Consider the following 22453-nt stretch of genomic DNA (forward strand, 5'->3'; position numbering starts at 1 on the left):
GCTCCTGGCTCCTGGCTTCAGATCGGCGCAGCTCCGGCGGTTGCAGCCAATTGGGGAGTGAACCAGCAGATCTCTCTCTCTCTCTCTCTCTCTCTCTCTCTCTCTCTCTCCTCTCTCTCTCTCTCTCTCTGCCTCTCCTTTCTCAGTGTAACTCTGACTTTCAAATAAATAAATGAATCTTTAAAAAAAAAAAAAAGTGGAGCTGCTGGGACTTGAACCATTGCCCCCATAGGATGCAGGTATTGCAGGTGGTGGCTTAACCTGCTGTGCCACAACACCAGCTCCGTACTAGCCTTTTTCACCATAGAGTTCTCAGTGCCTACATATGACCAGGCACTTAATAGTATGTGATAAATACTTGTTAAATGATCCACCAAGTGATTGAATAAGTCAACAGATGGCTGTGTTACTGGTGTTGTGCATACCATTTAGTGGAATTGACTGTGATAAGAAGCTTGGGTGGTTTTCCCCAGCTTCTACTAATGGATATACTCTTATGAAGAGATGAATGGGCACATTAATCTGTTCATTCTTTCAGTAGATATTTATTGAGTTCCTCCCTTGTGCTAGTCATGAAGATGCAGTGGGAACAAGACTGGTGGCGTTCTTGCCTTAAGGAAATTTGTAATCTAGCAGAGACCTCAGACTTCAGGTAATCAGTGCCGTGTGAAGTTTGTATGGGGGCACAAGACGGCAAAGCAAAATCCTAAAATTAGTTTCATGGTCTCACTTTGTTAGTACTGCCACTACTATCTTTCTCTTCTGGCTGGACTTCGTGGCCAGTGGAAAGACACTCCTAACCGCTACCCTGACCACTGCCTACGCGTTCACCCACCGCCCTCACAGGCTCCCAGGCGTCATCCAGCCATTCCTTGTCCTCATGGAAGCAGAGATCAGTGCTTGCTCGATGGAAAATCTTTCCAAGAGTTATAGCGAGGTACGAATCTGAGACCATGTTAGACGGCAAGGGGTGTAAGATAGCTAATCATCCCATCCTTTGAGAGAGTGAGGCAGTTTAACCATTGCACATAACAGCTTTCTAATGGGAACTAAAGATAAAACCAGAGCACATCTTCAGGGCAAGTCATTGCTCTCATTTAGATTTTCTTGTATTCATTATCCAATATAAGTTTTATTTTTTTTTTAAAAGATTTATTTATTTATTTACTTGAAAGGCAGATTTACAGAGAGGCAGAGGCCGAGAGAGAGGTCTTCTATCCACTGATTTACTCCCCAAATGGCCCCAATGGCCAGAGCTGCACTGACCCGAAGCCAGGAGCCAGGTGCTTCTCCTGGTCTCCCATGGGGTACAGGGCCCAAGCACTTGGGCCATCCTCCACTGCACTCCCGGGCCACAGCAGAGAGCTGGCCTGGAAGAGGAGCAACTGGGTCAGAACTGGCGCCCCAACCGGGACTAGAACCCGGAGTACTGGCACCGCAGGTGGAGGATTAGCCTAGTGAGCCACGGCGCCATCCTATCCATGATAGTTTGCTGAGTGGTATGACGAGGAAAGTGAAGTCTCGGTGGTGAGAAGTGGGCCAGGGCCCTGAGAGGGTAGCGCACTGCAGGCAGAGAAAGCAGCAGGTGCATCCTGTCTTCTGGAAATGTACATTGTACTATGGCTTCTCTTGCATTGTCAGGGGAGTGGCAGAGGATAACACGGGAAGACAGACGGGGTCTGACCATAAGGGTTTTCATGGCCACAGTTCCATTTTAGAAAGTATATTCTTTCTGTATTTTGGGAAAAGACTTGGAGAAGGGAGGCTGGGATAGGGAACAGTTAGAAAATAATGCCAGGTGATGATGGTATATATTAGAAAGTGATAAGTAGCTTCTAGAAACTGGGCAGAATCAGATACAGTATATGCTGGGATTTTTTATTTCATAATCCCTTAAATTGTGTCCAACAATTTATTGGCATATAATTGATCAATATATATTGGATATTTAGACCAATTTAGTTTACCTGCTGAATAACTTAGGAATACCTGGGTTTTTATGGATACACATTTTAAAAGGCTCATTTACTAACACTGTGGTGTGCTATACTGTGCTTGGGTTCAGAACAGCCATACCTCTGCCTAAATATTTGCAGCAGCCAGACGTGCATTATGTCATGAGGCAGTCTGGCTCAGAATGGAGATTTTTAAATCCATGTGCTTCTGAATCAAACACCGAAAAGAAATTCTGCTTCCTCACCCTCCTGCTGGTTCTTCATGGACATCCTTTCTTGCCATTGCGTTCCCCTGGATGTTCCAGTATTTGGCTGTCTGGCCTGGCTTTTCAGATCCTTTTCCATCCTGATCATCTCATTTCCGTGGACTTGGTTGATTAGTAGCCCGGATGACAGTTGGCCAATGAATTGGCCTTCTGAATGTCACCCCTGGGCTTCTAGGAACAGAGCTGGAATCTGGTGTTAATCTGCAGTTCACCCTCCTGTCTGAGTGAGACTTACAGGGAGAGGGCTCCCTTTATAAGCCATGATTTAACTTTTCACCTTGATTTAATTAGTAAATAATAAATTACGGAGAAGGATATTGAAAGTGACGGCTGGAGCACATTTCTTTGTCTAAAATTTGGCATCATTTTTTCTCAGTAAGCTTCATGAGACACTGCTTTCACTATGAAGCATTTCATTTTTAAGACGTTCAGATTTGAGCAGCATATGACACAGGAACCATTTCCATGTGGGAAAATCGCATGACAGGAGGTTCAAACACCGCAGGCCGTTCTGGGTCCTTCGTAATAGAAAGCTCGTGCACATCACTGCAGCCATCCCTTTGTTTACCTGCCCAGGGGCTTCAGATCGCGTCTTTTACTTGTCTTCCTTTTAGAAATTCTGAAAATGATCTCTGCAGTTCAGCTCCTTTGTTGGAAATTGTGAATTCAGCATGTCTCGTAGATATGTAGAGGCTGTGCTAAGGCTGTACAGCACGCGGTGCCAGGCTGCGTGTTTACATCTCCTGCCCCGTCAAGGACACCAGTGCACGGAGGGTCCAGGTCTCTGCCAAGGCCTGGGACGAATCGCCAGTATATTCAGACAATAAAACACATGTCGTGGTGTTCCGACAGTCTTCTCTTAGTATACAATTTAAGTGTAATGTCCAGACCTTAACATTTACTCGTGTGGTTAATTCTGGATTACAGTGGAAAGAGAACATGGTATGAATGACAAAGACTTATTTGTCTTTGACTTTGTAATGGACGGGCTGTTGAGGTCACTGTGTCACCCTCTTAATTAGTGTGTAATTTAAAAGAACTGATTTTGAAATCACCTTGGCACTGCTACCTGATAACCTGGCTTAGTCACTGAGCCTGTTTCATCATCTGTAAAATGAAAATAAACGGTATCTACCTCATGATTTTGTGAGGGCTAAATGAAATAACATGTCAAGTGTCTACCTGTCCTCCTGTTTTAAACTTCAGGATAATCGGCCAATGCCATGGCTCACTAGGCTAATCATCCACCTGCGGCGCCGGCACCCCGGGTTCTAGTCCCAGTCGGGGCGCTGGATTCTGTCTCAGTTGCTCCTCTTCCAGTCCAGCTCTCTGCTGTGGCCTGGGAGGGCAGTGGAGGATGGCCCATGTGCTTGGGCCCTGCAGCCGCATGGGAGACCAAGAGGAAGCACCTGGCTCCTGGCTTCAGATTAGCACAGTGCACCGGCTGTGGCGGCCATTAGGGGAGTAAACCAACAGAAGGATGACCTTTCTCTCTGTCTCTCTCTCACTGTCTCTAACTCTACCTGTCAAAAAAAAAAAAAAACAACAACAACAACAACAACTTCAGGATAATCTAAAAATCTGTTTGCATTCCCAGAATTTAGCATTGGAAAAGCAGAATATGGATTTAAGAGTCTTGGGTAGTTGGAACTATTTTAGTTCTGGGACTGGCATCAGCCTGCAGTGTGATCTTGGATGAACCACTTTAAAAAAAAAATTTTATTTTTATTTATTTGAAGGCAGAGTGACAGAGAGAGAGGAAGAGGGAGAGAGAGAGAGAGAGAGAGAGAGAGAGAGAGAAAATCTTCCATCTGTTCATTCACTCTCCAAATGACCTCAGCAACTGGGCTGGGCCAGGCCAAAGCCAGGAGCCAGGAACTCTTTCCCTGTCTTCCACATGGGTAGCAGGAGCCCAAGCACTTTGGCTATCTGCTGCTGCTTTCCCAGTCACATTAGCAGGGAACCAGAATGGAATTCGAGCCGCCAGACTTGAATTGGTACTCATATGGGATGCCAGTGTCACAGGTGCACCACCATGCAGGACCCTGGGCAAATCACTTTTCTAATCATCTATATAATAGGACTCCTATCAGGTGTCATTCACTTCACATTTCATTTTTAAAATTTATTTTACAAAAGTGTAGTGAATGTTTACCGTGTGCTAGACATCGGAAATGCAGTGATGAACAGGATGAGCAAGACACAGTCCTCCCCTCCTGATTCCGATTGTTCTGCTGAAGAAGATGGGGGAAGCAAATAAATATACAGAAGAAGGCATTTCTGGTGATGGAGAGCAATTGGGGGATTTAGTGGGAGGCGGGATTCTGTCTCAGACAGTGGGTAGAAAAGGCCTGATTGATTGTTGAAGATCCCATTCACTGTAGGAATCCTAGTTTATAACCCAGACACAGGAGGCCAAGCAAGGCTCTTTTTGTCAAGGTGACAGTTAAACTGAATACATAAAGGGGTCAGCCAGGTGGAGGGAGGTGAGGGGAACCTGTGGGAAATGCTTATAGATCAGCATGAACATGAAATCCTTCATGTGGAAAATCTATGAGTGATTAATATTGTTACGCTTCCTAACATGTTACATGATTTCAGAGATTCTTCAAAAGCAAACGCTTGATGTTGATAATGCAAAATTGTATAAACCTTCCAGACTATAGCAACTGAACCTAGTCTAGCACTTCAAAGCCATACTATTTTCACAATTATATCCGTGTACGATGTATCATTTGTAGATCAACTTCATTTTTCCAAACCATACTGGGCGAGACTGGAACATGACTTGAGTGTCCCCCAGAGGTCCTGAAGTTCTGATCCCCAGAGTCTTATATTCATGGCTGAAAGCTGGAACTTAATTGAACCCAGGTGTTTGAATGCAGAGCCTTGGAAAGTGATTAGACTCTCTCAGGTTGTCGGGCAGAGCCTCTGTGGTGGAGCCACTGTGGCTATGTGAGGAGACGCATGGGAAGAAGACTGTACTCCCGGAGGTTCTCTGCTTCCTGGATTGCCATAGGAGTGTTCCTCCACACTTGCTCCAGAACTGCCGGCCTCCCCCAGATGCCAGACGAATGGGGCTGCACGACCGTGGACCGTGAGCTCCAAACCATGAGGCAAAATAAACCTCGTTCCTTTATAAGTAGCCCCTCTCAGGTATTTTAGCTAAAGCAACAAAAAAACCGACACAGTACTTCACAACGAAGTCTTTTCTGTTTTGAATGTTAAGTTAATAGAAATAGGCCAGGTTGTCTTTTTCATGATTCCAGAGCCTGTCATACCACAAGACCGCCTTACTTTGGAGAAGGGGACCGAGTTGATTATCATTTTATCTCTCAAGAAGTTTTTGATGAAATGCTAAACATGGTAAGAACATTTCTTATTTTTTTTTTTTGCACAAGAAGTACACATTCTCTTGCAGAAATTTTAGAAAATAGTGATAAATTAAAAAGGAAAAATTGAGTTTTGTGCTTGTTGTGAGAGATGAGTTATTGGGTAAACTTCTTAATACATCCATTCTTCACAAGTATTTCATGATCTTGGAGAAAATGTTGCAATTGCATATTGCAAATACCACAAAAAATTTCTAATGAAAATGAGCATGTGGACATTTTAAAAAGCTAGAACTAAGTTCACTCCAGAAGATTCTTGTGATTTGTGCATATCAGTTGCTTTTGCTATCATTAGTCTACAGTTCTCAATTAGACTTGGCTTGCTACACAAAGCTTGCAAATTCATTATTCCTGGGATGAGGGGGTCAGTCCAGAGAGCACTCCCCGTGTTTATTAGCAGTGGTACTTTCTAACTCTTACAGCTCTAAGCACTGTGTCCCATTTAGTTGGCTTGAACTGGACATGTTACCATCCTCAGTTACCTTCCAGTTTGAGAAGTCAAGTAGTTCACTCATGCAGACGGAAGCCCTTCTATCAGACCAGTTAAGACTCCTAATTTCTTTAAGGACTGTGTGTCTGCCAGGTGATGAGAGCTACCATGCATCAGTCAATATTATAGACACTCAAGATAATCTTCAATTTAATTTTTTTTTTCTTTACTGAAACCTTGATAGTCTAGTCATTGGTGGTAATTCACAGTCACCTCCTTGTCTTTATTTTTCTCAATTTTTAACATGTAATACTTGTACATTTTTATGATGTATAGTGCAGTATTTCAACACAGGTATATAGTGCAAACTGATCAGTCAGGCAGTTAGCATAGTCCGCATTTCTAGTTCCTTTTCTTTATGCTGAGAGCTCCTGTCTTCTGGTTCTTTGTCTAATGTATAATACATTTTTGTGAACTACATTCACCCTGCTCTGCTGTGGGGGGCCAGAAATTATTACCTCGCTCTGTATTTTGGTACTCCTTATCCAACCTCCCTCTTCCTCCCAATATCCCCACCCCTCCCAGCTTCCAGTAATCGCTATTCTAAGTTCAGGTAGCTGGTTTTTTTTTTTTTTTTTTTTTTTTTTTTTTTTTTTTTTTTTGACAGGCAGAGTGGACAGTGAGAGAGAGAGACAGAGAGAAAGGTCTTCCTTTGCCGTTGGTTCACCCTCCAATGGCCGCCGCGGCTGGCGCACCGCGCTGATCTGATGGCAGGAGCCAGGTGCCTCTCCTGGTCTCCCATGGGGTGCAGGGCCCAAGCACCTGGGCCATCCTCCACTGCACTCCCTGGCCTCAGCAGAGAGCTGGCCTGGAAGAGGGGCAACCGGGACAGAATCCGGCGCCCCGACTGGGACTAGTACCTGGTGTGCCGGCACCGCAAGGTGGAGGATTAGCCTAGTGAGCCATGGCGCAGGCCTCAGGTAGCTGTTTTAAACTTCCACGAATGGGAAGGAATATATGCCATTTATCTTCCTATGCCTGACTTACTTCATGGAGTGTAATAACCCCCAGTTTCATCCATTTTGCTACAAATATTAAGATTTAATTCTTTTTCTTTGGCCGAATAATATTATGTATATATGCCACAGTTTCTTTATCTGTTCATCCCCTGGTGGCCATTGTGACAAGTGCTGCAGGGAACATGGGAGTGCAGGTATCTCTTTGATGTGCTGATATCATTTCTTTCGGGTATACTCAGAAGCAGATGGGTGGGGTCCACAGACGGTAGGTCTGTTTTCGGTTTTTTGAGGAACCTCCTCTCTGTTCTCCATAGTGACTGTACTGATTACATTCCCTGGGGCAGTGTAGGAGGGTGCGTTCCTTTTTCTCTCCATCCTTGGGACTGCTTGTTCTGTTTCTTACTTTGATAATGGCCATTCTACTTAGAGCAAGATGATATCTCATTGTGGTGTCAGTTTGCATTTCCCTGGGGGCTATGATAGTGGGCAGAGTTTCACTCATACTTGTTGGCCATTTACATGTCTTCTTTTGAGACGTGTCTATTCAGATCCTGTGCTCATTTCTTAACTGGATTGTTTGGTTTTTCTTCTTCGATTCTGTGTGTTCTTTGTCAGGTAAAGAGTTTGCAAGAGTTTTCTTCCGTTTTGCGGTTTGTTTCTCTCTCTCTCTCTCTTTTTTTTTTTTTTTTTTTTTTTTTTTTTTTTTTTGACAGGCAGAGTTAGACAGTGAGAGAGAGAGACAGAGAGAAAGGTCTTCCTTCTGTTGGTTCACCCTCCAATGGCTGCTACGGCCAGTGCACTGCGCTGATCCGAAGCCAGGAGCCAGGTGCTTCCTCCTGGTCTCCCATGGGGTGCAGGGCCCAAGCACTTGGGCCATCCTCCACTGCCTTCCCTGGCCACAGCAGAGAGCTGGCCTCGAAGAGGGGCAACCGGGACAGAATCCAGCGCCCCGACCAGGACTAGAACCCCGGGTGCCGGCGCTATAGGCGGAGGATTAGCCTAGTGAGTCGCGGCGCCAGCCTGCGGTTTGTTTCTTCACTCTGTTTATTGTCTCCTTGGTTTTTCAGAAGCTTCTTAGTTTGGTATAATCACAACTGTCTAGTTTTGCTGCTGTTGTCTGTGCTTTTGGGTTTGTATTTGAAAAATTCTTTCCTATACCAGTGTCTTAAAGTGTTTCCTCTAGGTTTTTTCCTACTAGCTGAGGTCTATCATTTAAGTCTTTGATCCATTTTGAGTTATTTTTTCTATAGGGTGAGAAGTAGTAAAAAGCATTCCCTTTTGACTGTAGGTAGAAAGGCAGCTGGTTTCCAAACTTCATGTGAACTTTTCTTAGAGTCTGAAGCATTTTTATTAGTTCAGTTCTTCCACTTTGAGCACCCCAGATGCCCCTTCTGTTGTTCCATGTCTTGTCAGATATCACATTATTCTACTTCAATCCCTAGTCTGAAACCACAGCGCTTTTATACTGTAGTTAGTCTTAGAGTTTTACTCACTCTGCAGAAATCTTCATGTGTTTGGGTGCTCATTTTTACTGCGTCTGCTAAAATATATTACCTTAATATAATGTCATTTTCTTCCATTTCAATTTTGCCTCTGATCTTTTTTTCTCATCTTTAATGTGAACTTAAAATCTGTTTCATGAAGACAAACCTGGTATTATAAACTCAGGATCCATTGTCAGCTTCACCAGTCATACCCACACAGTCAACCTTCTGCACATAGAACCCTTCTCCACCCTGACAGTCTGGCCCCTCCCCCATCCTCTGACAGTCTGGCATTGCTTCCCTGCGCATTTGCCAGGGTAGTCACACCCATCTTCTCTGAGGTGCTGACACACAGACCTGCACACCCTTCCCACACACATGCCTGCTCCAACAGCCATCGCCGCAGGATACAGATCAGCCCCCACAAAGAACCCTTCTTCCTGACTTAGGAAGATACAGCCAGAGACCTGGAAGTCTTTGCAGTACGACCATTGCTGCTTATTAGAAGTCTGCTTGCGCAAGATGAAAGGACTGTCACCAGTCGGAAGTGGGAGGGACCGTTTCCCCCAATGTTTTAATGAATCAGTTTGCTGGGGTCTATTTTTTAGAAATGTACAGTGCAAGATTCTTCCAAAGCCTGTATCTTTCCAGAAAATGCCACCTTGATCCGCAGGGCAGGTCCTTGTGTAAACAAGAAAACAAAAAACAAAGTATGTGACAATCTGAAAAGTATGCTTAGATTGTATACATTTTTTTTTTTTTTTTGCCAGGCAGAGTTAGACAGTGAGTGTGAGAGAGAGAGAGACAGAGAGAAAGGTCTTCCTTTCCGTTGGTTCATCCCCCAAATGGCTGCCACAGCCGGCGTGCTGCGCTGATCCTAAGCCAGGAGCCAGGTGCCCTGTCCTGGTCTCCCATGCAGGTGCAGGGGCCCAAACACCTGGGCCATCCTCCACTGCCCTCCCGGCCACAGCAGAGAGCTGGATTGAAAGAGGCACAACCGGGACCAGAACCCAGCACCCATTTGGGATGCCAGCGCCTCAGGTGGAGGATTAGCCATGTGAGCCATGGCGCCGGCCCCTAAGATTTATTTATTTATTTGAGAGGTAAAGTTACACACAGAGAGAGGGAGAGACAGAGAGAAAGATCCTCCATCTGCTGGTTCACTCCCCAAATGGCCGCATCAGCCAGGGCTGAGCTGATCTGAAGCCAGGAGCCTCCTCCTTGTCCCCAGCATGGGTGCATGGGCCCAAGCACTCAGGCCATTCTCCACCACTTTCCCAGGCCATAGCAGAGAGCTGGCTTGGAAGAAGAGCAACCGGGACACGAACCGGTGCCCGTAAGGGATGCTGTAGCTGCTCGCGGATGCCCAGCCCACTACACCACGGCGCCGGCCCTGACATAACTTTCTTATGAGTATGGAGATCCAGATTTTCCTTGTCAGCCGCAGCGGACGAGTCTTCCAGAGACCCATGCAGCCCGAGAGAAGCCTTGTGTCTCCTGGTCTTCCAACCCGTCTTCCCTGACGGATAGCTGATCCCCCAGGCCTACACTTCACCGGCACATCTGGAGCCAGAAGGCACAGGGTAGCAAACGGATCCCCAGTCACGGCTGCTGTTAGTGCTGCTGCTGCCATTTGGCAGGATTCAGTGCGTCTCTCTGAGTCTTCCTTCCTCTGTTTATTTCAGAGTCAGGTATCTGAGGGTTCAGACTTGCCAAGGTCATCCACATTTTTAGTCCTTCTGTTGTCTTCAGCCTCCCAGACTAGGTTAGACCTAGTGGTTTCATAAATAGAACATGTCAAAGAAAAAGTCTTAGACAAGGTTGAGAGCCGTGTTTTTACTTGCATTTTTTTTTTCCTTTGCGAGGAGTACAGCTTTCAGCTGAGCTCCCAGAATGCAGAGGAAAGCCAGTATTTATATTTCAGATGACTGTGGGCAGACAACAGTGTATTGAACAGCATACGGACAGTTGCTGCAGTAAGCTGTCTTTACGGGGTAAAACAGGATGAGACTGTTTCAGAAGGTCTCTGTCATCCCTGGTCTTCAGGATTTATCCTTAATTCATAGCTTATCTTGGAATGAAAGACGTGCAGGAATAAAAGCCTTTTCTGGGCTCTGGTATGCCCGGCATAGCTGAAATTGTGGCGGCAAAGAGCAAACTATTAGTTTTCTCTCTCAGGAATGCAGGTTTGTGCTACAGGTTTGGCAGGAATTGAGTAAATAAGCAAACTGCTTTGTTCCACAGAAAGCTTTACCGCCTTCACCCTCTGACATTTTGTCCACAGATTATCTCCAAAAGCCTCATTTTTTTTGTCAGCTGAGAATTCTGAATAAATTACTCTATTACAGTTGGATATTAAGTTTTATGACCTCATTGTCATTCTTACATGGTTGCTAGTGTTTGTTTTATGGAATTATATAAAAATAAGATATCAAGTGATTTTATTTTTATTAAATTTCATTATGGCCACTGTTATATGAAAATCTTTATACTTCTCAAATTCCAGGGGAAATTCATTCTAACATTTAATTATGGTAATCATAATTATGGATTGAATAGAGACACTGTAGAAGGTATCGCAAGAGATGGTTTAGCAAGCTGTATTCATTTGGAAATAGAAGTAAGTATTTTTTATTCAATCAATTTATTTTTTAATGTGTGTATATAAATATGTACATCTATTTGAGGTTGGGGCTCCAGTGTGCAACAGCATAGTACTAGGCACAAGAGAAACATGGACATGGGGGTCGCAGGCTATGAAAAATTAAGTGACAGAGTTAGACTACAATGCAAGAATACACACATATGCCGTGAGTGAAGCTACCACCAAGATGTATTTTCTAAGTTATTTCCTCACTAAATTATATGAAGTGATGTAAGCTACAGCCTAGTTCTTTATGCCCTGGGCATGCTTGTTCCCTCTCTCTGCACAGAGGCGTGCGGGCGGGGCTGTCTTTTCACTCCAGTTACTCAGGCCCTGCAGGACTTCTGGCGACTGGGACTTGCAGATTTCAGGAGACTCTCCTCTGGGCCCCAGCGCGGCTGTCTTCCCTCAGCTAGCTGGTGCAATGAGAGTACACAGAAGCTTCTCTGAAGTTAAGGTCCAGAGTAAAACCATCCCGCACTTGTTTTTAAAATACATTTTATCAAATAGCTGAAATCTTCAAAGATATTTGATCACTTTGTCAAGTCGCCCTCACCAAGCAGTGTCACGCTTTTTTTTTTTTTTTAAAGATTTATTTATTTATTTGAAACTCAGAGTTACACAGAGAGAGAAGAGGCAGAGAGAGAGAGAGAGAGAGAGAGAGAGAGACAGAGAGAGAGAGAGGTCTTCCATCTGATGGTTCACTCCCCAATTGGCCTCAACAGCCGGAGCTGTGCTGATCCGAAGCCGGGAGCCAGGAGCTTCCTTCAGGTCTCCCATGCAGGTGCAGGGGTCCAAGGACTTGGGCCATCTTCCACTGCTTTCCCAGGCCATAGCAGAGAGCTGGATCGGAAGTGGAGCAGCCAGGACTCAAACCAGCGCCCATATGGGATGCCGGTACTGCAGGCCAGGGCATTAACCCACTGAGCCACAACACTGACCCCCAGTGTCATGCTTTTTGCAATCAAAAAGTGCATGAAAATGGTTTCGTTAGACCAAACTTGGAGGATTCGAAGCTTACACAAGCCTGATACTCCTTCACTCTTCCTGCTCCATCCATTACCTTCTACTTTATAACTTCGCAGAGAAGGAGGCTGTAATTCCCTTTCGGCTCTTAAGGGTTTACAGGTCAACTTGGGGAATCTGATGGCATTCCTTCCAGCTCTTTAGCTTTCCTGGCTTCACAATCCTTCCATTCTTACCTTTCTGCAAGTAACTGGTTTTGTATCTTTAAGGAGGTTTTGTATCTTTAATATGTTAATTAACGAGAGAGAGAGAGATCTTCTATCCACTGGTTCACTCTCCAAATGGCTGCAACAGCTGGAGCTGGGTTGGAGCTGGGCCGATCCAAAGCCAGGAGCCAGGAGCTTCTTCTGTGTCTCCCACACGAGTGCAGGGGCCCAAGGACGTGGGCCATCTTCTGCTTTTCCAGGCCACAGCAGAGAGCTGGATCGGAAGTGGAGCAGCCAGGACTCAAACAAGCATTCATAGGGGATGCCGGCACTGCAGACGGTGGCTTTACCCACTATGCCGCAGCTGCAGCCCCTGGTTTTGTATCTTTAATGAAGGGGATTGTCTTTGTTTCTGCACTAATATGGTAATTAACAACAGAGAGAGAGAGAGACTTTTTTAAAAGAAGTTTCTTCCTCACAAAGGGAAAACCAAAATGAAGGCAGGTTTCGAGGGCAGAAACTCCATCTTTTTCGTTTCTTTTTCCAGTCCAGCAGGTACCGCGTGGTGGCTCCTGTGTCGCGGTTGTCCTCCTCGAGAGCTTCCTGCTGCTCACTCCCTGGGTTGAGTCTATAAACCGCGCTTAATTCCCCTGGTTCTCCACAGCTGAAGGATTTCTCCAGCCTGCCCTCGTCACTGACTCTCCCAGAAACTGCTTTTGAAAAGAGCCCGTATTTCTTCCCGCTGAGTTTCTAAACCAAGATTGTGAACACTGAGTTAACTGATGATAGACTTGAGATAGAAGGGGCTCTACCGTCTCTCTCACTTCACCCATGAGGAAACTGATACCCCTAGAGCTTGAGGGCTTTGCTGACTGCAGGAGGCAGAGAGCTGCCGTCCAACCGTGCTTCCCCCCCCCGTGGTTCCCTGGTTGGCAGGATACCAGGAGCTTGGCCTGCTTGCTCCGGGACAGAAGTTGTGATAGGAACTGGAATCGGCCCAACCAGGTCGCTCCTGAAAGCATGGGAAGGGTGCCCAGGGGATGGCATAGGGTTAGCAGAGGGGCCTTTTCTTCCTGGTGAGATGCCTTTTGAAGTGTAGAATGGAGATGACTTTGACTAGTAACATCGCAGTGCTGCTATCTTATAGCCAATGATTTTCCTTTATAACAGTAATATTCATTATAATGACTGGAGGGTAACCAGGTAGAATAATTTGTATTATTTCCAATGACAATGTAATGTTTGGTGAAGAGAAAAAAGTAATCCAACCTGGAGATACTTATGAAAAATATAATTATTTATTTACTTGCAGATAAATTCTTGAATATAATACTACTTCTTACACCTATGTTGTCAGTTGTCTCCAAAGTAATTTCTAAATCGTGTATCCTCTTTCCAATTTCTTATCATTTCTTTACATGTGTAGGGTGTAAGAAGTTTGAAATATTGCTATTTCGAGCCTCGCTATATCCTAGTGGTGCCCATGAACAAGGAAAAATATGAAGGATATTTGCGGAGAAAAGGATTATTTAGTCGTGCAGAAGTTGAATTTGCTGTTTCCAGAGTGGACCTTTATGTTAAAATTAATCAGAAATTTCCAGGATACTTTGATGCAGTAATCAATTCAGGTCAGTAACTTTAAAAAGCTTTATTTTTGAAGTAGATGGTTGCTAAATTAAAAGTTTGCTTCATGGGAAGAAAATTCTTGGGTGACACAAAGGAGTAAGAATCCAAGAGATAAAACATTGTCAATCATTGTAATCAGACTGTTTTTCCTGTTCTTTAAGATGTTAACCAATAAACATTGGTGTAAAATGAGCCTGGAGTAGATTCCTTACTTGGGGATATTGTGAGTACAAGGTTAGATGATATATAATTTGAAATACACATTTAAATTTCCAGAAAGGTCTATGTAATGCAGACAGTTTTATCATAATCTACTTATAGGGTAAAAACCAAACTGTTAAAAATATCATAACCATGGCCCCGGTCCCCTGGGCTCACGGGCCAGCCTGGAGTCTGCCCTGCTCTCTGACCACATAAGCTGCCTCCAAGTCTGCTAGTCCGTGTGCTCTTCTCTTCCTGAAAGCTACTTTTCACCTTTTGTTTTAATCCCAGAAGAATGAACGCTGCAGTGCCTAGGGCCTTTGAACCCTGTGTTCATTCTGCTTCCTTCCCCTGCCCCGTGCCCCCCACTTCCCCCCCATGCAGCGCTTATCTTGACAATAATATATAATGAATGTTCTCTTTGCTGGTTTATCTGCAGGAATCTCTCTGGGTCTTCGTTTTGGTGTTGGATTCAACACTGTGCTAAAGTGGGGATGTCCCATTGAATAAAAGAGCAGTGTGGTTTTCTAAAAACATATGTAACCATGAAAATATCTGGGCAAGACATTTTTCAGTACTCTTTTAGAAATGGTCACTTATTTGAACCAGTAGTCAGTGGAAGAATTTATTGAAATATCGAAATTTCTGTATATTTTAAAGCAGTATTATACAATCACAAAAAGGAATGAGAAAACACTGACTTTTTTTTTTTTTTTTTTGACATGCAGAGTTAGTGAGAGAGAGAGAGAGAGAGAGAAAGGTCTTCCGTTTTCCATTGGCTCATCCCCCAAGTGGCTGCTACAGCCGGTGCGTTGCGGCTGGCACACTGAGCTGATCCGAAGCCAGGAGCCAGGTGCTTCCTCCTGGTCTCCCGTGCAGGTGCAGGGGCCCAAACACCTGGGCCATCCTCCACTGCACTCCCGGGCCACAGCAGAGAGCTGGCCTGGAAGAGGGGCAACCGGGACAGAATCCGGCGCCCCGACTGGGACTAGAACCTGGGGTGCCAGTGCCACAGGCAGAGGATTAGCCTAGTGAGCCACAGCACCGGCCTGAGAAAACACTGATTTTGAAATAGGAAATATCTTTAAGCCATACTTAAGAAAAGACAACCACAGGTATAGCATACCACCGTGTATGTAACAAATAAAAAACAACCTCGTATGTATTTTCTTGTACCACATAAAGGAATCTCTGGAAGAATCCTCAAAAAACTCCTAACAGTGCTTATACCTGTTTTGGCTTCAGAGACGTTAGGTTGAACCATATAAAATTGCTGATATTTCAATTATTGTTCCTGTGCTCCGTGTTTGTTTTGCTGCATAGAAACGATTACTGTCAACAGCTTAAAACAGCACCTGTCTGTAGTTCAGTTTTGTAGACTGGAAGTCTGGCACAGCACAGCTGCTTTCTCTGTGCAGGGTATTCGGAGGTGAAATTAAGTTATCAGCTGGGCCGTCAGTTCAGAAGGCCCGGGGAGTGTCACACCAAGGTTCATTCTTGCTGGTTAGTGCAGTCCCTCCTCGCTCTCAGGCTGGGGCCCAGTCTCTGTGTTGACTGCCGGCAGTTCCTAGAGGCGGTTCCCGTGTCTTATCCACGCGACCCCTGCCGTCTTCCGGCTAGCCGCAGCACACCTAGTCTTCCTTGTGCTTTGAGTCTGATGTCCCCTCCTGCCACCAGCTGGAGAAGAACACTTGTTTTGTGGGGCTCACGTGGCCGGAGTAGGCCCACCTGGATAATCTTCTTAATAACCATAATCCCATCTGTGAAACCCTCTTAGCATATAATGTAAACCTAATCAGGGACGTGATATCTTGTTACCGCTGCAGATTTTGCCCACCCTGAAAGACAAGAGATTCTATGAGGTGCAATGACATTGGGATCATCTTAGCATTCTGTGTACCACAATATTCCTAAAACTCTGTGTAGTGAACAAACCGGGACCAGCAACAGCTGAGCACTGACTCTTAGCGCACTCTTTCAATTTCTGTAGATGACCTGGATGCTGCCTATGAGAAGCTGAGTCAGCTCATCAGAGACTACCTGGGATTGACAGAGGGACCTGCCAAAAGTCTGGCTCCAGCTGCAGGTACTGTCCTGTCCACTCTGTGCCAGCATTGTTTGTTTGTTTCCATAGAAAGGAAACCATTTCTGTGCATTGTTACTTGTCTACTGATTAGCTAGGGCTAGAGCTGACAGTGACTCTATTCTGGGGTGACTGTTCCCATACACAAACTGCAAGGGTCAGCCTCTTGGTCCTACAACTCTCCTTGTCTGCCCAACCATAATAGAACTCAGAGGACTCCCCCTTGCAGACACATGATGGGCCGTACTGTGGGGGTGAGAGGGAAAGAACTAGCCCCATGGTCCAGAACTCAGCCTTCTAGAAGTTGAGTTTCCTTCGGTGGGGCTGAGGTATTTGCTACTTGTCTGGTCTATATTTAGTCCAAGTGTTCCGGTCCAAGAGCTTTCCGTCCTCTTTTCTTTCCATTGTGCCAGTCCTCAATGGTGTTCTCTGCAGAATTTGGCAAGAAGCGCACCAGTCGGAGGGTATCCTCCTGGCCCTGGCCTTGCTGCCCCCTTGGGCAAGCTGCTCTGCTGTTCTGAGCTCCAGGTCCCCATCCTGCTAAGTGGAGTTTGTATTCCCTTCCTGCCTCATGGACCGTGAGCAGCAGATAACAGGATTACGAGTAGAAAAGTGTGAGTCCTCGGAACCCAGCAGTTCTAAAGCCCTCACTTGGGATTTTGGTACATGAGTATTTTGAAATGTGTTATAAAAGGTTTCCCGAGTCCACTTCACAACCATTAGGATAAAAACAAGTCACAAGAAAATAACAAGTGTTGGTCAGGATGTAGAGAGACTGGATCCATTATGCACTGTCGGTAGGAATGTGAAATGGTGTAGCTCCTATTTAAAACAGGATGGTAGTTCCTCAAAAACTGTAAAAGTAGAACCACCAAATGACCCATCAGTTCCGTTTCTGAGTATGGACCCAGGAGACTTGTCAGCAGGAATCTCAGAGATAGAGGAAATCGCCTGTCCCTAGTAGTGCGATAGCAGCACAGTAGAGCCAAAAGGAAGAAGCAGCCCAAGTGTCCGTTGCTGGATGAATGAATAAAGAAAATATGATATATCTACACACAATGGAATATTCCTCAGCCTGAGAAACAGAAGAAAATCTGACACAGGCTGCAGTACGAATGAACCGTGGAGACCTTCTGCTAAGTGAAATAAGCCAGTCACAAAAAGACAAGTAGCGTATGAGTCCCCTTGTATGAAGTACCTGGAATAATAGCATAACCGTATGAAATTACTTGATGCCACTGAACTGTATGCTTGCAAATGGTTTTGATAGTCAATTTTAGGTCATCTTACTCTAATAAGTTTTTTAATCGTAGTATTATTACCATTTTAAGACACTTTATTTTTTTAATAAGTTTTATGCATTTACTTGAGAGGTAGAGTTAGAGAGGGAGAGACAGAGAGGTCTTCCGTCTGCTGCTTCACTCCCCAAATGGCCGCAATGCTGTAGCTGAGCCCATCTGAAGCTGGGAGCCAGGAGCTTTTTCCAGGTCTCCCATGCAGGTGCAGGGACCCAGGCACTTGGCCCATCCTCTACTGCTTTCCCTAAGCAGAGAGTTGGATGGGAAGAGGAGCAGCCAGGACATGAACTTGCGCCCATATGGGATGCCGGCACTGCACGTGGAGGCTTAGCCTACTACACCACAGCGCTGTCCCCAACAATAAAAGTTTTAAAAGTTCCCTTCAATGGGCTTCATTCACATGTAACATATTCTAAAATGTCAACAGAAAATTTCTCTTGTATCTGGGTGGATGTTATGCAATTTTGTGCTTTAGCCTTTATGAATCTTCACCCAAATACGATTTTGCTTGCCTGGGTACCTGGTCAGACTGAGGCAGGACAGGTCATGATTTCACCGGATTTCAAACCAAGTGTGCTGATTTGCAATTTTACACACTTTTCCCAGGCCAAGCACACCCGGTATTTTGGTGAAGCCAGTAAAACTCAGCAGACGGTGGCTAAGAATTTCCCTCTGGCCGGCACACCGGGTTCTAGTCCAGTCGGCGCCGGATTCTGTCCTGGTTGCTCCTCTTCCAGGCCAGCTCTCTGCTGTGGCCCAGGAGTGCAGTGGAGGATGGCCCAAGTGCTTGGGCCCTGCACCTGCACGGGAGACCAGGAGGAAGCACTTGGCTCCTGGCTTCAGATCGGCGCAGTTGGAGGATGAACCAATGGAAAAAGGAAGACCTTTCTCTCTGTCTCTCTCTCTCTCTCACTGTCTAACTCTGGCTGTCAAAAAAAAAAAAAAAAAAAAATAGAATTTCCCTCTACATGCGTCTCACAGGAGATGAAGTGACCAGGACTGGCCTGCCGACTGGAAAGTTTTTTAAGAAAGTGCAGTTTGTCTGGAAACAGCCTTTAGTGGAGGAGTGGCAGTCTGTGTCCCGTCTATAGGGGAGGACAGTAAGATGGGAGGGAGGGTGTCGGTGTGCGTACCCAGCCTTGCTCTGATTCTCCTGGTCAGGTGTTCATTCTTTAGAAAGCGGTGACCGTGGAGTGGAGGGGTGCAGTAAGCCTCCTGGGGTTTCCGTAGCTCAGTGGAAGCTTCTCCTGAGGAAATCTAGCTCCCTTTGCTTTCGTTCCTTGCTAACCAAGCACCTTTCTGAACTTTAATTTGGTCTCCGGGGTGGACATGCCCCGTGAGGGCTGCGCCCCGCGTTGCTCTGATCCCTGAGCCGGGCTCATCTCCCATTGTAAATTAAATTGGTGTGCTGGTTTTTACATCAGCCTCTTACGGGTTTGGGTAAATGTGAGTCAGTCCCCTGAGCCTGACCAGATCTGAGTAACTGGAAAACATACGGTTTCTGAATGGGCGGCGCCGGTTGGTGGCTTTTGAGCCTTATTGGCCTATGAGGCTCCACCTCTGTATGCTGCCTTCCGGCACTGTCAGGAACACTGACTGCTGGCATTTGGCAGATTAATAGACCAGGTAATGTGTGCATAGGAAAATGGACTACCATCTTAAAAGGCGTAATAAAGCTTGATTTACTTGGACTAATTAGGTTAGGCCTGTCTGATTTAATGATAAGGATGAATTATAGACTTTATAAAAATATTTACTCCCCAGTACATTTAATAACTAAGCCATCCAGTTATTGAATAGCAGAACTCCAGCTCTAAAGTGTAGACGGACAGAGTTGTAATTAATTCATCAACTCACTCGCTTCAGCAGACATTTGCTTTTGAGGCAGGCTTAGTATTGTGTAAAATAATGCCTTTTCCTAAGCTGAACACTGTAGCTCTCTTGCACAGTTATTTTGTTGAGGAACTTGGTTTTTTTTCCCCCATTGATAGTTTAAAGATAAACTTGCACATAAAGTGAGATTTTAGAGGTTGGACATTATTCAAGAGAGTACTTACAAGCTTCTAATAAGCACAGTCCTTATTCCTAAACTTGTATGGTGTTCCCGTCAGTCCAGGGAGGAGAGCCAGTGGGCTCTGTGAGTCTCAGAGCTCTGCGGCTTGTGTCGGGAAGCACAGGCAGGTTCACAGGAGGACGGGGGACCCAGCCACGGCTGCCCCGCAGTGAGGCAGTGCCAAGACTCCCTGAGCAGGGGCCCAGCCGGGCCTCAGCTCCAGACTGTGCTCCCAGTGGGTCTCCCTGAGGTCAAGTTCTATATCTGAGGTATTGTTACAAATAGTACATATATTACTTATATAAATGGGTCCCTAGAAGTTAAAGAAATAATAATATGGTGGATTTTTAAAAAATAATTTAGCTGTCAAGGGGAAGGAATTAAAAACGTTAAATACCTAAGATTCTATGAAAGTCCGTTTGGTGTGAATAATTGGAAAAATGGGCTGGAGATATGAAGGCTTAGTTTACCAGTCTAATTCTAAGCAGTGATCATTGATTTGACTGAAGCAATGATTCTTAACTCCCATTTCTTCAAAAAAAAAAAAAAAAAAAACCAAAACTGTGTACATTATAAGGCTGTTGGAGGAATCTGGCCTTCAGAGCTGAGGTTTTCCCCAGCTGTCGTAGAAGGCTTCAGTGCAGAGATCTTACGGCCCACTGCATTGTTTTTCTAAAAGTAGTAATCCTGTGTCAATGCAAACTGAAGATTTCTCCCAGATACTTGAAATAACAATCCATAGCTTTATGTTAGTGATTTTTATGTGGCTAATTTGTAACTGAGAATGCAATTTCAGTTTCTGCTCTTGACAGTGAGAGTGGGACAAAGTGATAAAGAGAAGCAGCAGGTCGGGCATTTCTGTGTAAAACACACAGCGGCCCGGGCCCAGAAGTGTACAACCTCACCGGCGGATAGAGCAATTGAAGTTTCATTTAATACATGCATAATAGTAACTCTGGGTAGAGAGTGTTTGTAGACCTTTCGATAATGCCATTAATTTGTAAATTTTTAAATTTATTTTCATATTATTTGAAAAGCAGAGTCAGAGACCTTGTTTTAAAAAAAAAAAAGAGATTTATGTATTTATTTGAAAGGCAGAGTTACAGAGAAGAGATACAGACAGATCTTCCATCCACTGGGTCACTCCCCAGATGACCACAACAACTGGGGCTGAGTGAGGCCAAAGCCAGGAGCTTCTCCTGGGTCTCCCACGTGGGTACAGGGGCCCAGGGACCTGGGCCATCTTCTACTGCTTTCCCAGGCGCATTAGCGGGGAGCTGAATTGGAAGTGTTGCAACTGGGGTATGAACAGGCATCCATATGGATTGCTGGTGCTACAGGCAGTGGCTTTACCCACTATGCCACAATGCTGGCCTCCAAGAAAGATTTTCCATCTGTTGGTTCACTCCCCAGATACCTACAACAGCTCTCCCTTGTAGGTGGCAGGGACCTGAGTACTTGATTTGTCACCTGCTGCCTCCTAGGGTGGCAGAAATGGGAAGCAGAGTGAGGATTTGAACCCAGGCCCTCCGATGTGGAATGCCAGTATCCCAAGTGCCATCTCCTCCACTGTGCCCAATGCCCACCCTTTAGATGCACTATTTATTAACTTAAATGTATATCCATTTAGATGTTGTTTTTGCTTGGTTTTTCCCTGTAGTAGTGCAGATAATATTTGTTTCTAAAAGCTTAAAGACTTCAAAGTTCCAAGTAAGAAATAAAGTTTTTGTTCAAATAAGGGAAAACTCAGTTTACTCACAGCTCAACATAAGGGACGTCTTTACCCTCCATCCGTCTCCAGACAGCTTATGCTGGGATAGTCAGTGCTTCCATCAGAGCTGCTAGAAAGCTGAACCCACGCTCGCCCGTAGTTCTTGCTGTAAGGATGGTGAAATGAAACCACATTTTTTTTTTTTTTTTGACAGGCAGAGTGGACAGTGAGAGAGAGAGAGACATAGAGAAAGGTCTTCCTTTGCTGTTGGTTCACCCTCCAATGGCCGCCACGGCTGGCGCGGGGACGGTCCACTCTGGGGTCACATGGGAGGTGTGACTTGGTTTAGAATCTCTGAGTATCAGGTGACCCCAGCGGTGAGCTGAGACTAGTCCCTTCGAGGCCATTCCAGACTGGTATGTCACCTCTGACCCCTGTACATCTCTGCCCATGGTCCTCAGGGTTGGGTTAGAGTGACTTTCGTGTCGCTGGGATGTATGAGGGCTCCTGGCATAAACAAGTGCTTGCTGGAGCGACTGTGTCCATGAGACCAAAGCGTGTGAGAGCATGCTCCTGTGGTGATCAGAGGAAGCAACCCCTCTCTGCCTCACTCACCTTGCTGGTAGCCTCTGAGAGCTAGCTGTGCAGCCAGGGTACACTTGGAAGGCTAGAGGAGTCCCGGGGTAGGTGGGTGTAGGGTGTAGGGTGTAGGATAGGATAGGAGTAGGGCGGGGTAGCTGCAGGGATGCGGGGCCCTCGAGAGCCGCTGCTCTGAGCCCTGGTGCCTTCTGATTTGATTGCACCCATTCTTTCCTCCCTTCTTCCACGCGACACCTGCTTACTGAGCTCCTGCTGACGCCCATGCCCAGGCTAAGCGTTAGTAAGCAGGCGTAACTCATCGTACCACTCACAGCTTATCTAAGGAGACTGTCATTAAACAGAAACAAGCGAACGGGACTTCATCCGGCCTGGCTGTTCTCTCCCTGGTTTCTACCAGGCAAAAGCAGCATTGATCTCTAAGGTGGTGATGTCAAATCACATTCACTTGGAAAAATCTCCTCACCCACAGAACTGGATATAAATTTTGCTTCTATGAGAAAGCCTCTTTAATGTTTGTTC

General features: G+C 45.5%; 1 protein-coding gene across 5 annotated transcripts in view; it reads left to right on the forward strand.

Annotated features, from left to right (window-relative positions):
• LRGUK (leucine rich repeats and guanylate kinase domain containing) overlaps positions 1-22453 on the forward strand; it is a 125794-nt gene that overhangs the window by 57326 nt on the left and 46015 nt on the right. For all 5 annotated transcript variants that reach the window (XM_051849785.2, XM_002711985.5, XM_017342684.3 and 2 more), the window contains 4 exons: positions 5491-5587; positions 11053-11166; positions 13789-13990; positions 16180-16275. In XM_051849785.2, coding sequence (XP_051705745.2) covers positions 5491-5587; positions 11053-11166; positions 13789-13990; positions 16180-16275 — 509 coding nt within the window. The remainder of the gene's footprint in view (positions 1-5490; positions 5588-11052; positions 11167-13788; positions 13991-16179; positions 16276-22453) is intronic.

Source organism: Oryctolagus cuniculus, chromosome 3 (genome assembly GCF_964237555.1).
Source record: "Oryctolagus cuniculus chromosome 3, mOryCun1.1, whole genome shotgun sequence".
Lineage (NCBI taxonomy): Eukaryota > Metazoa > Chordata > Mammalia > Lagomorpha > Leporidae > Oryctolagus > Oryctolagus cuniculus.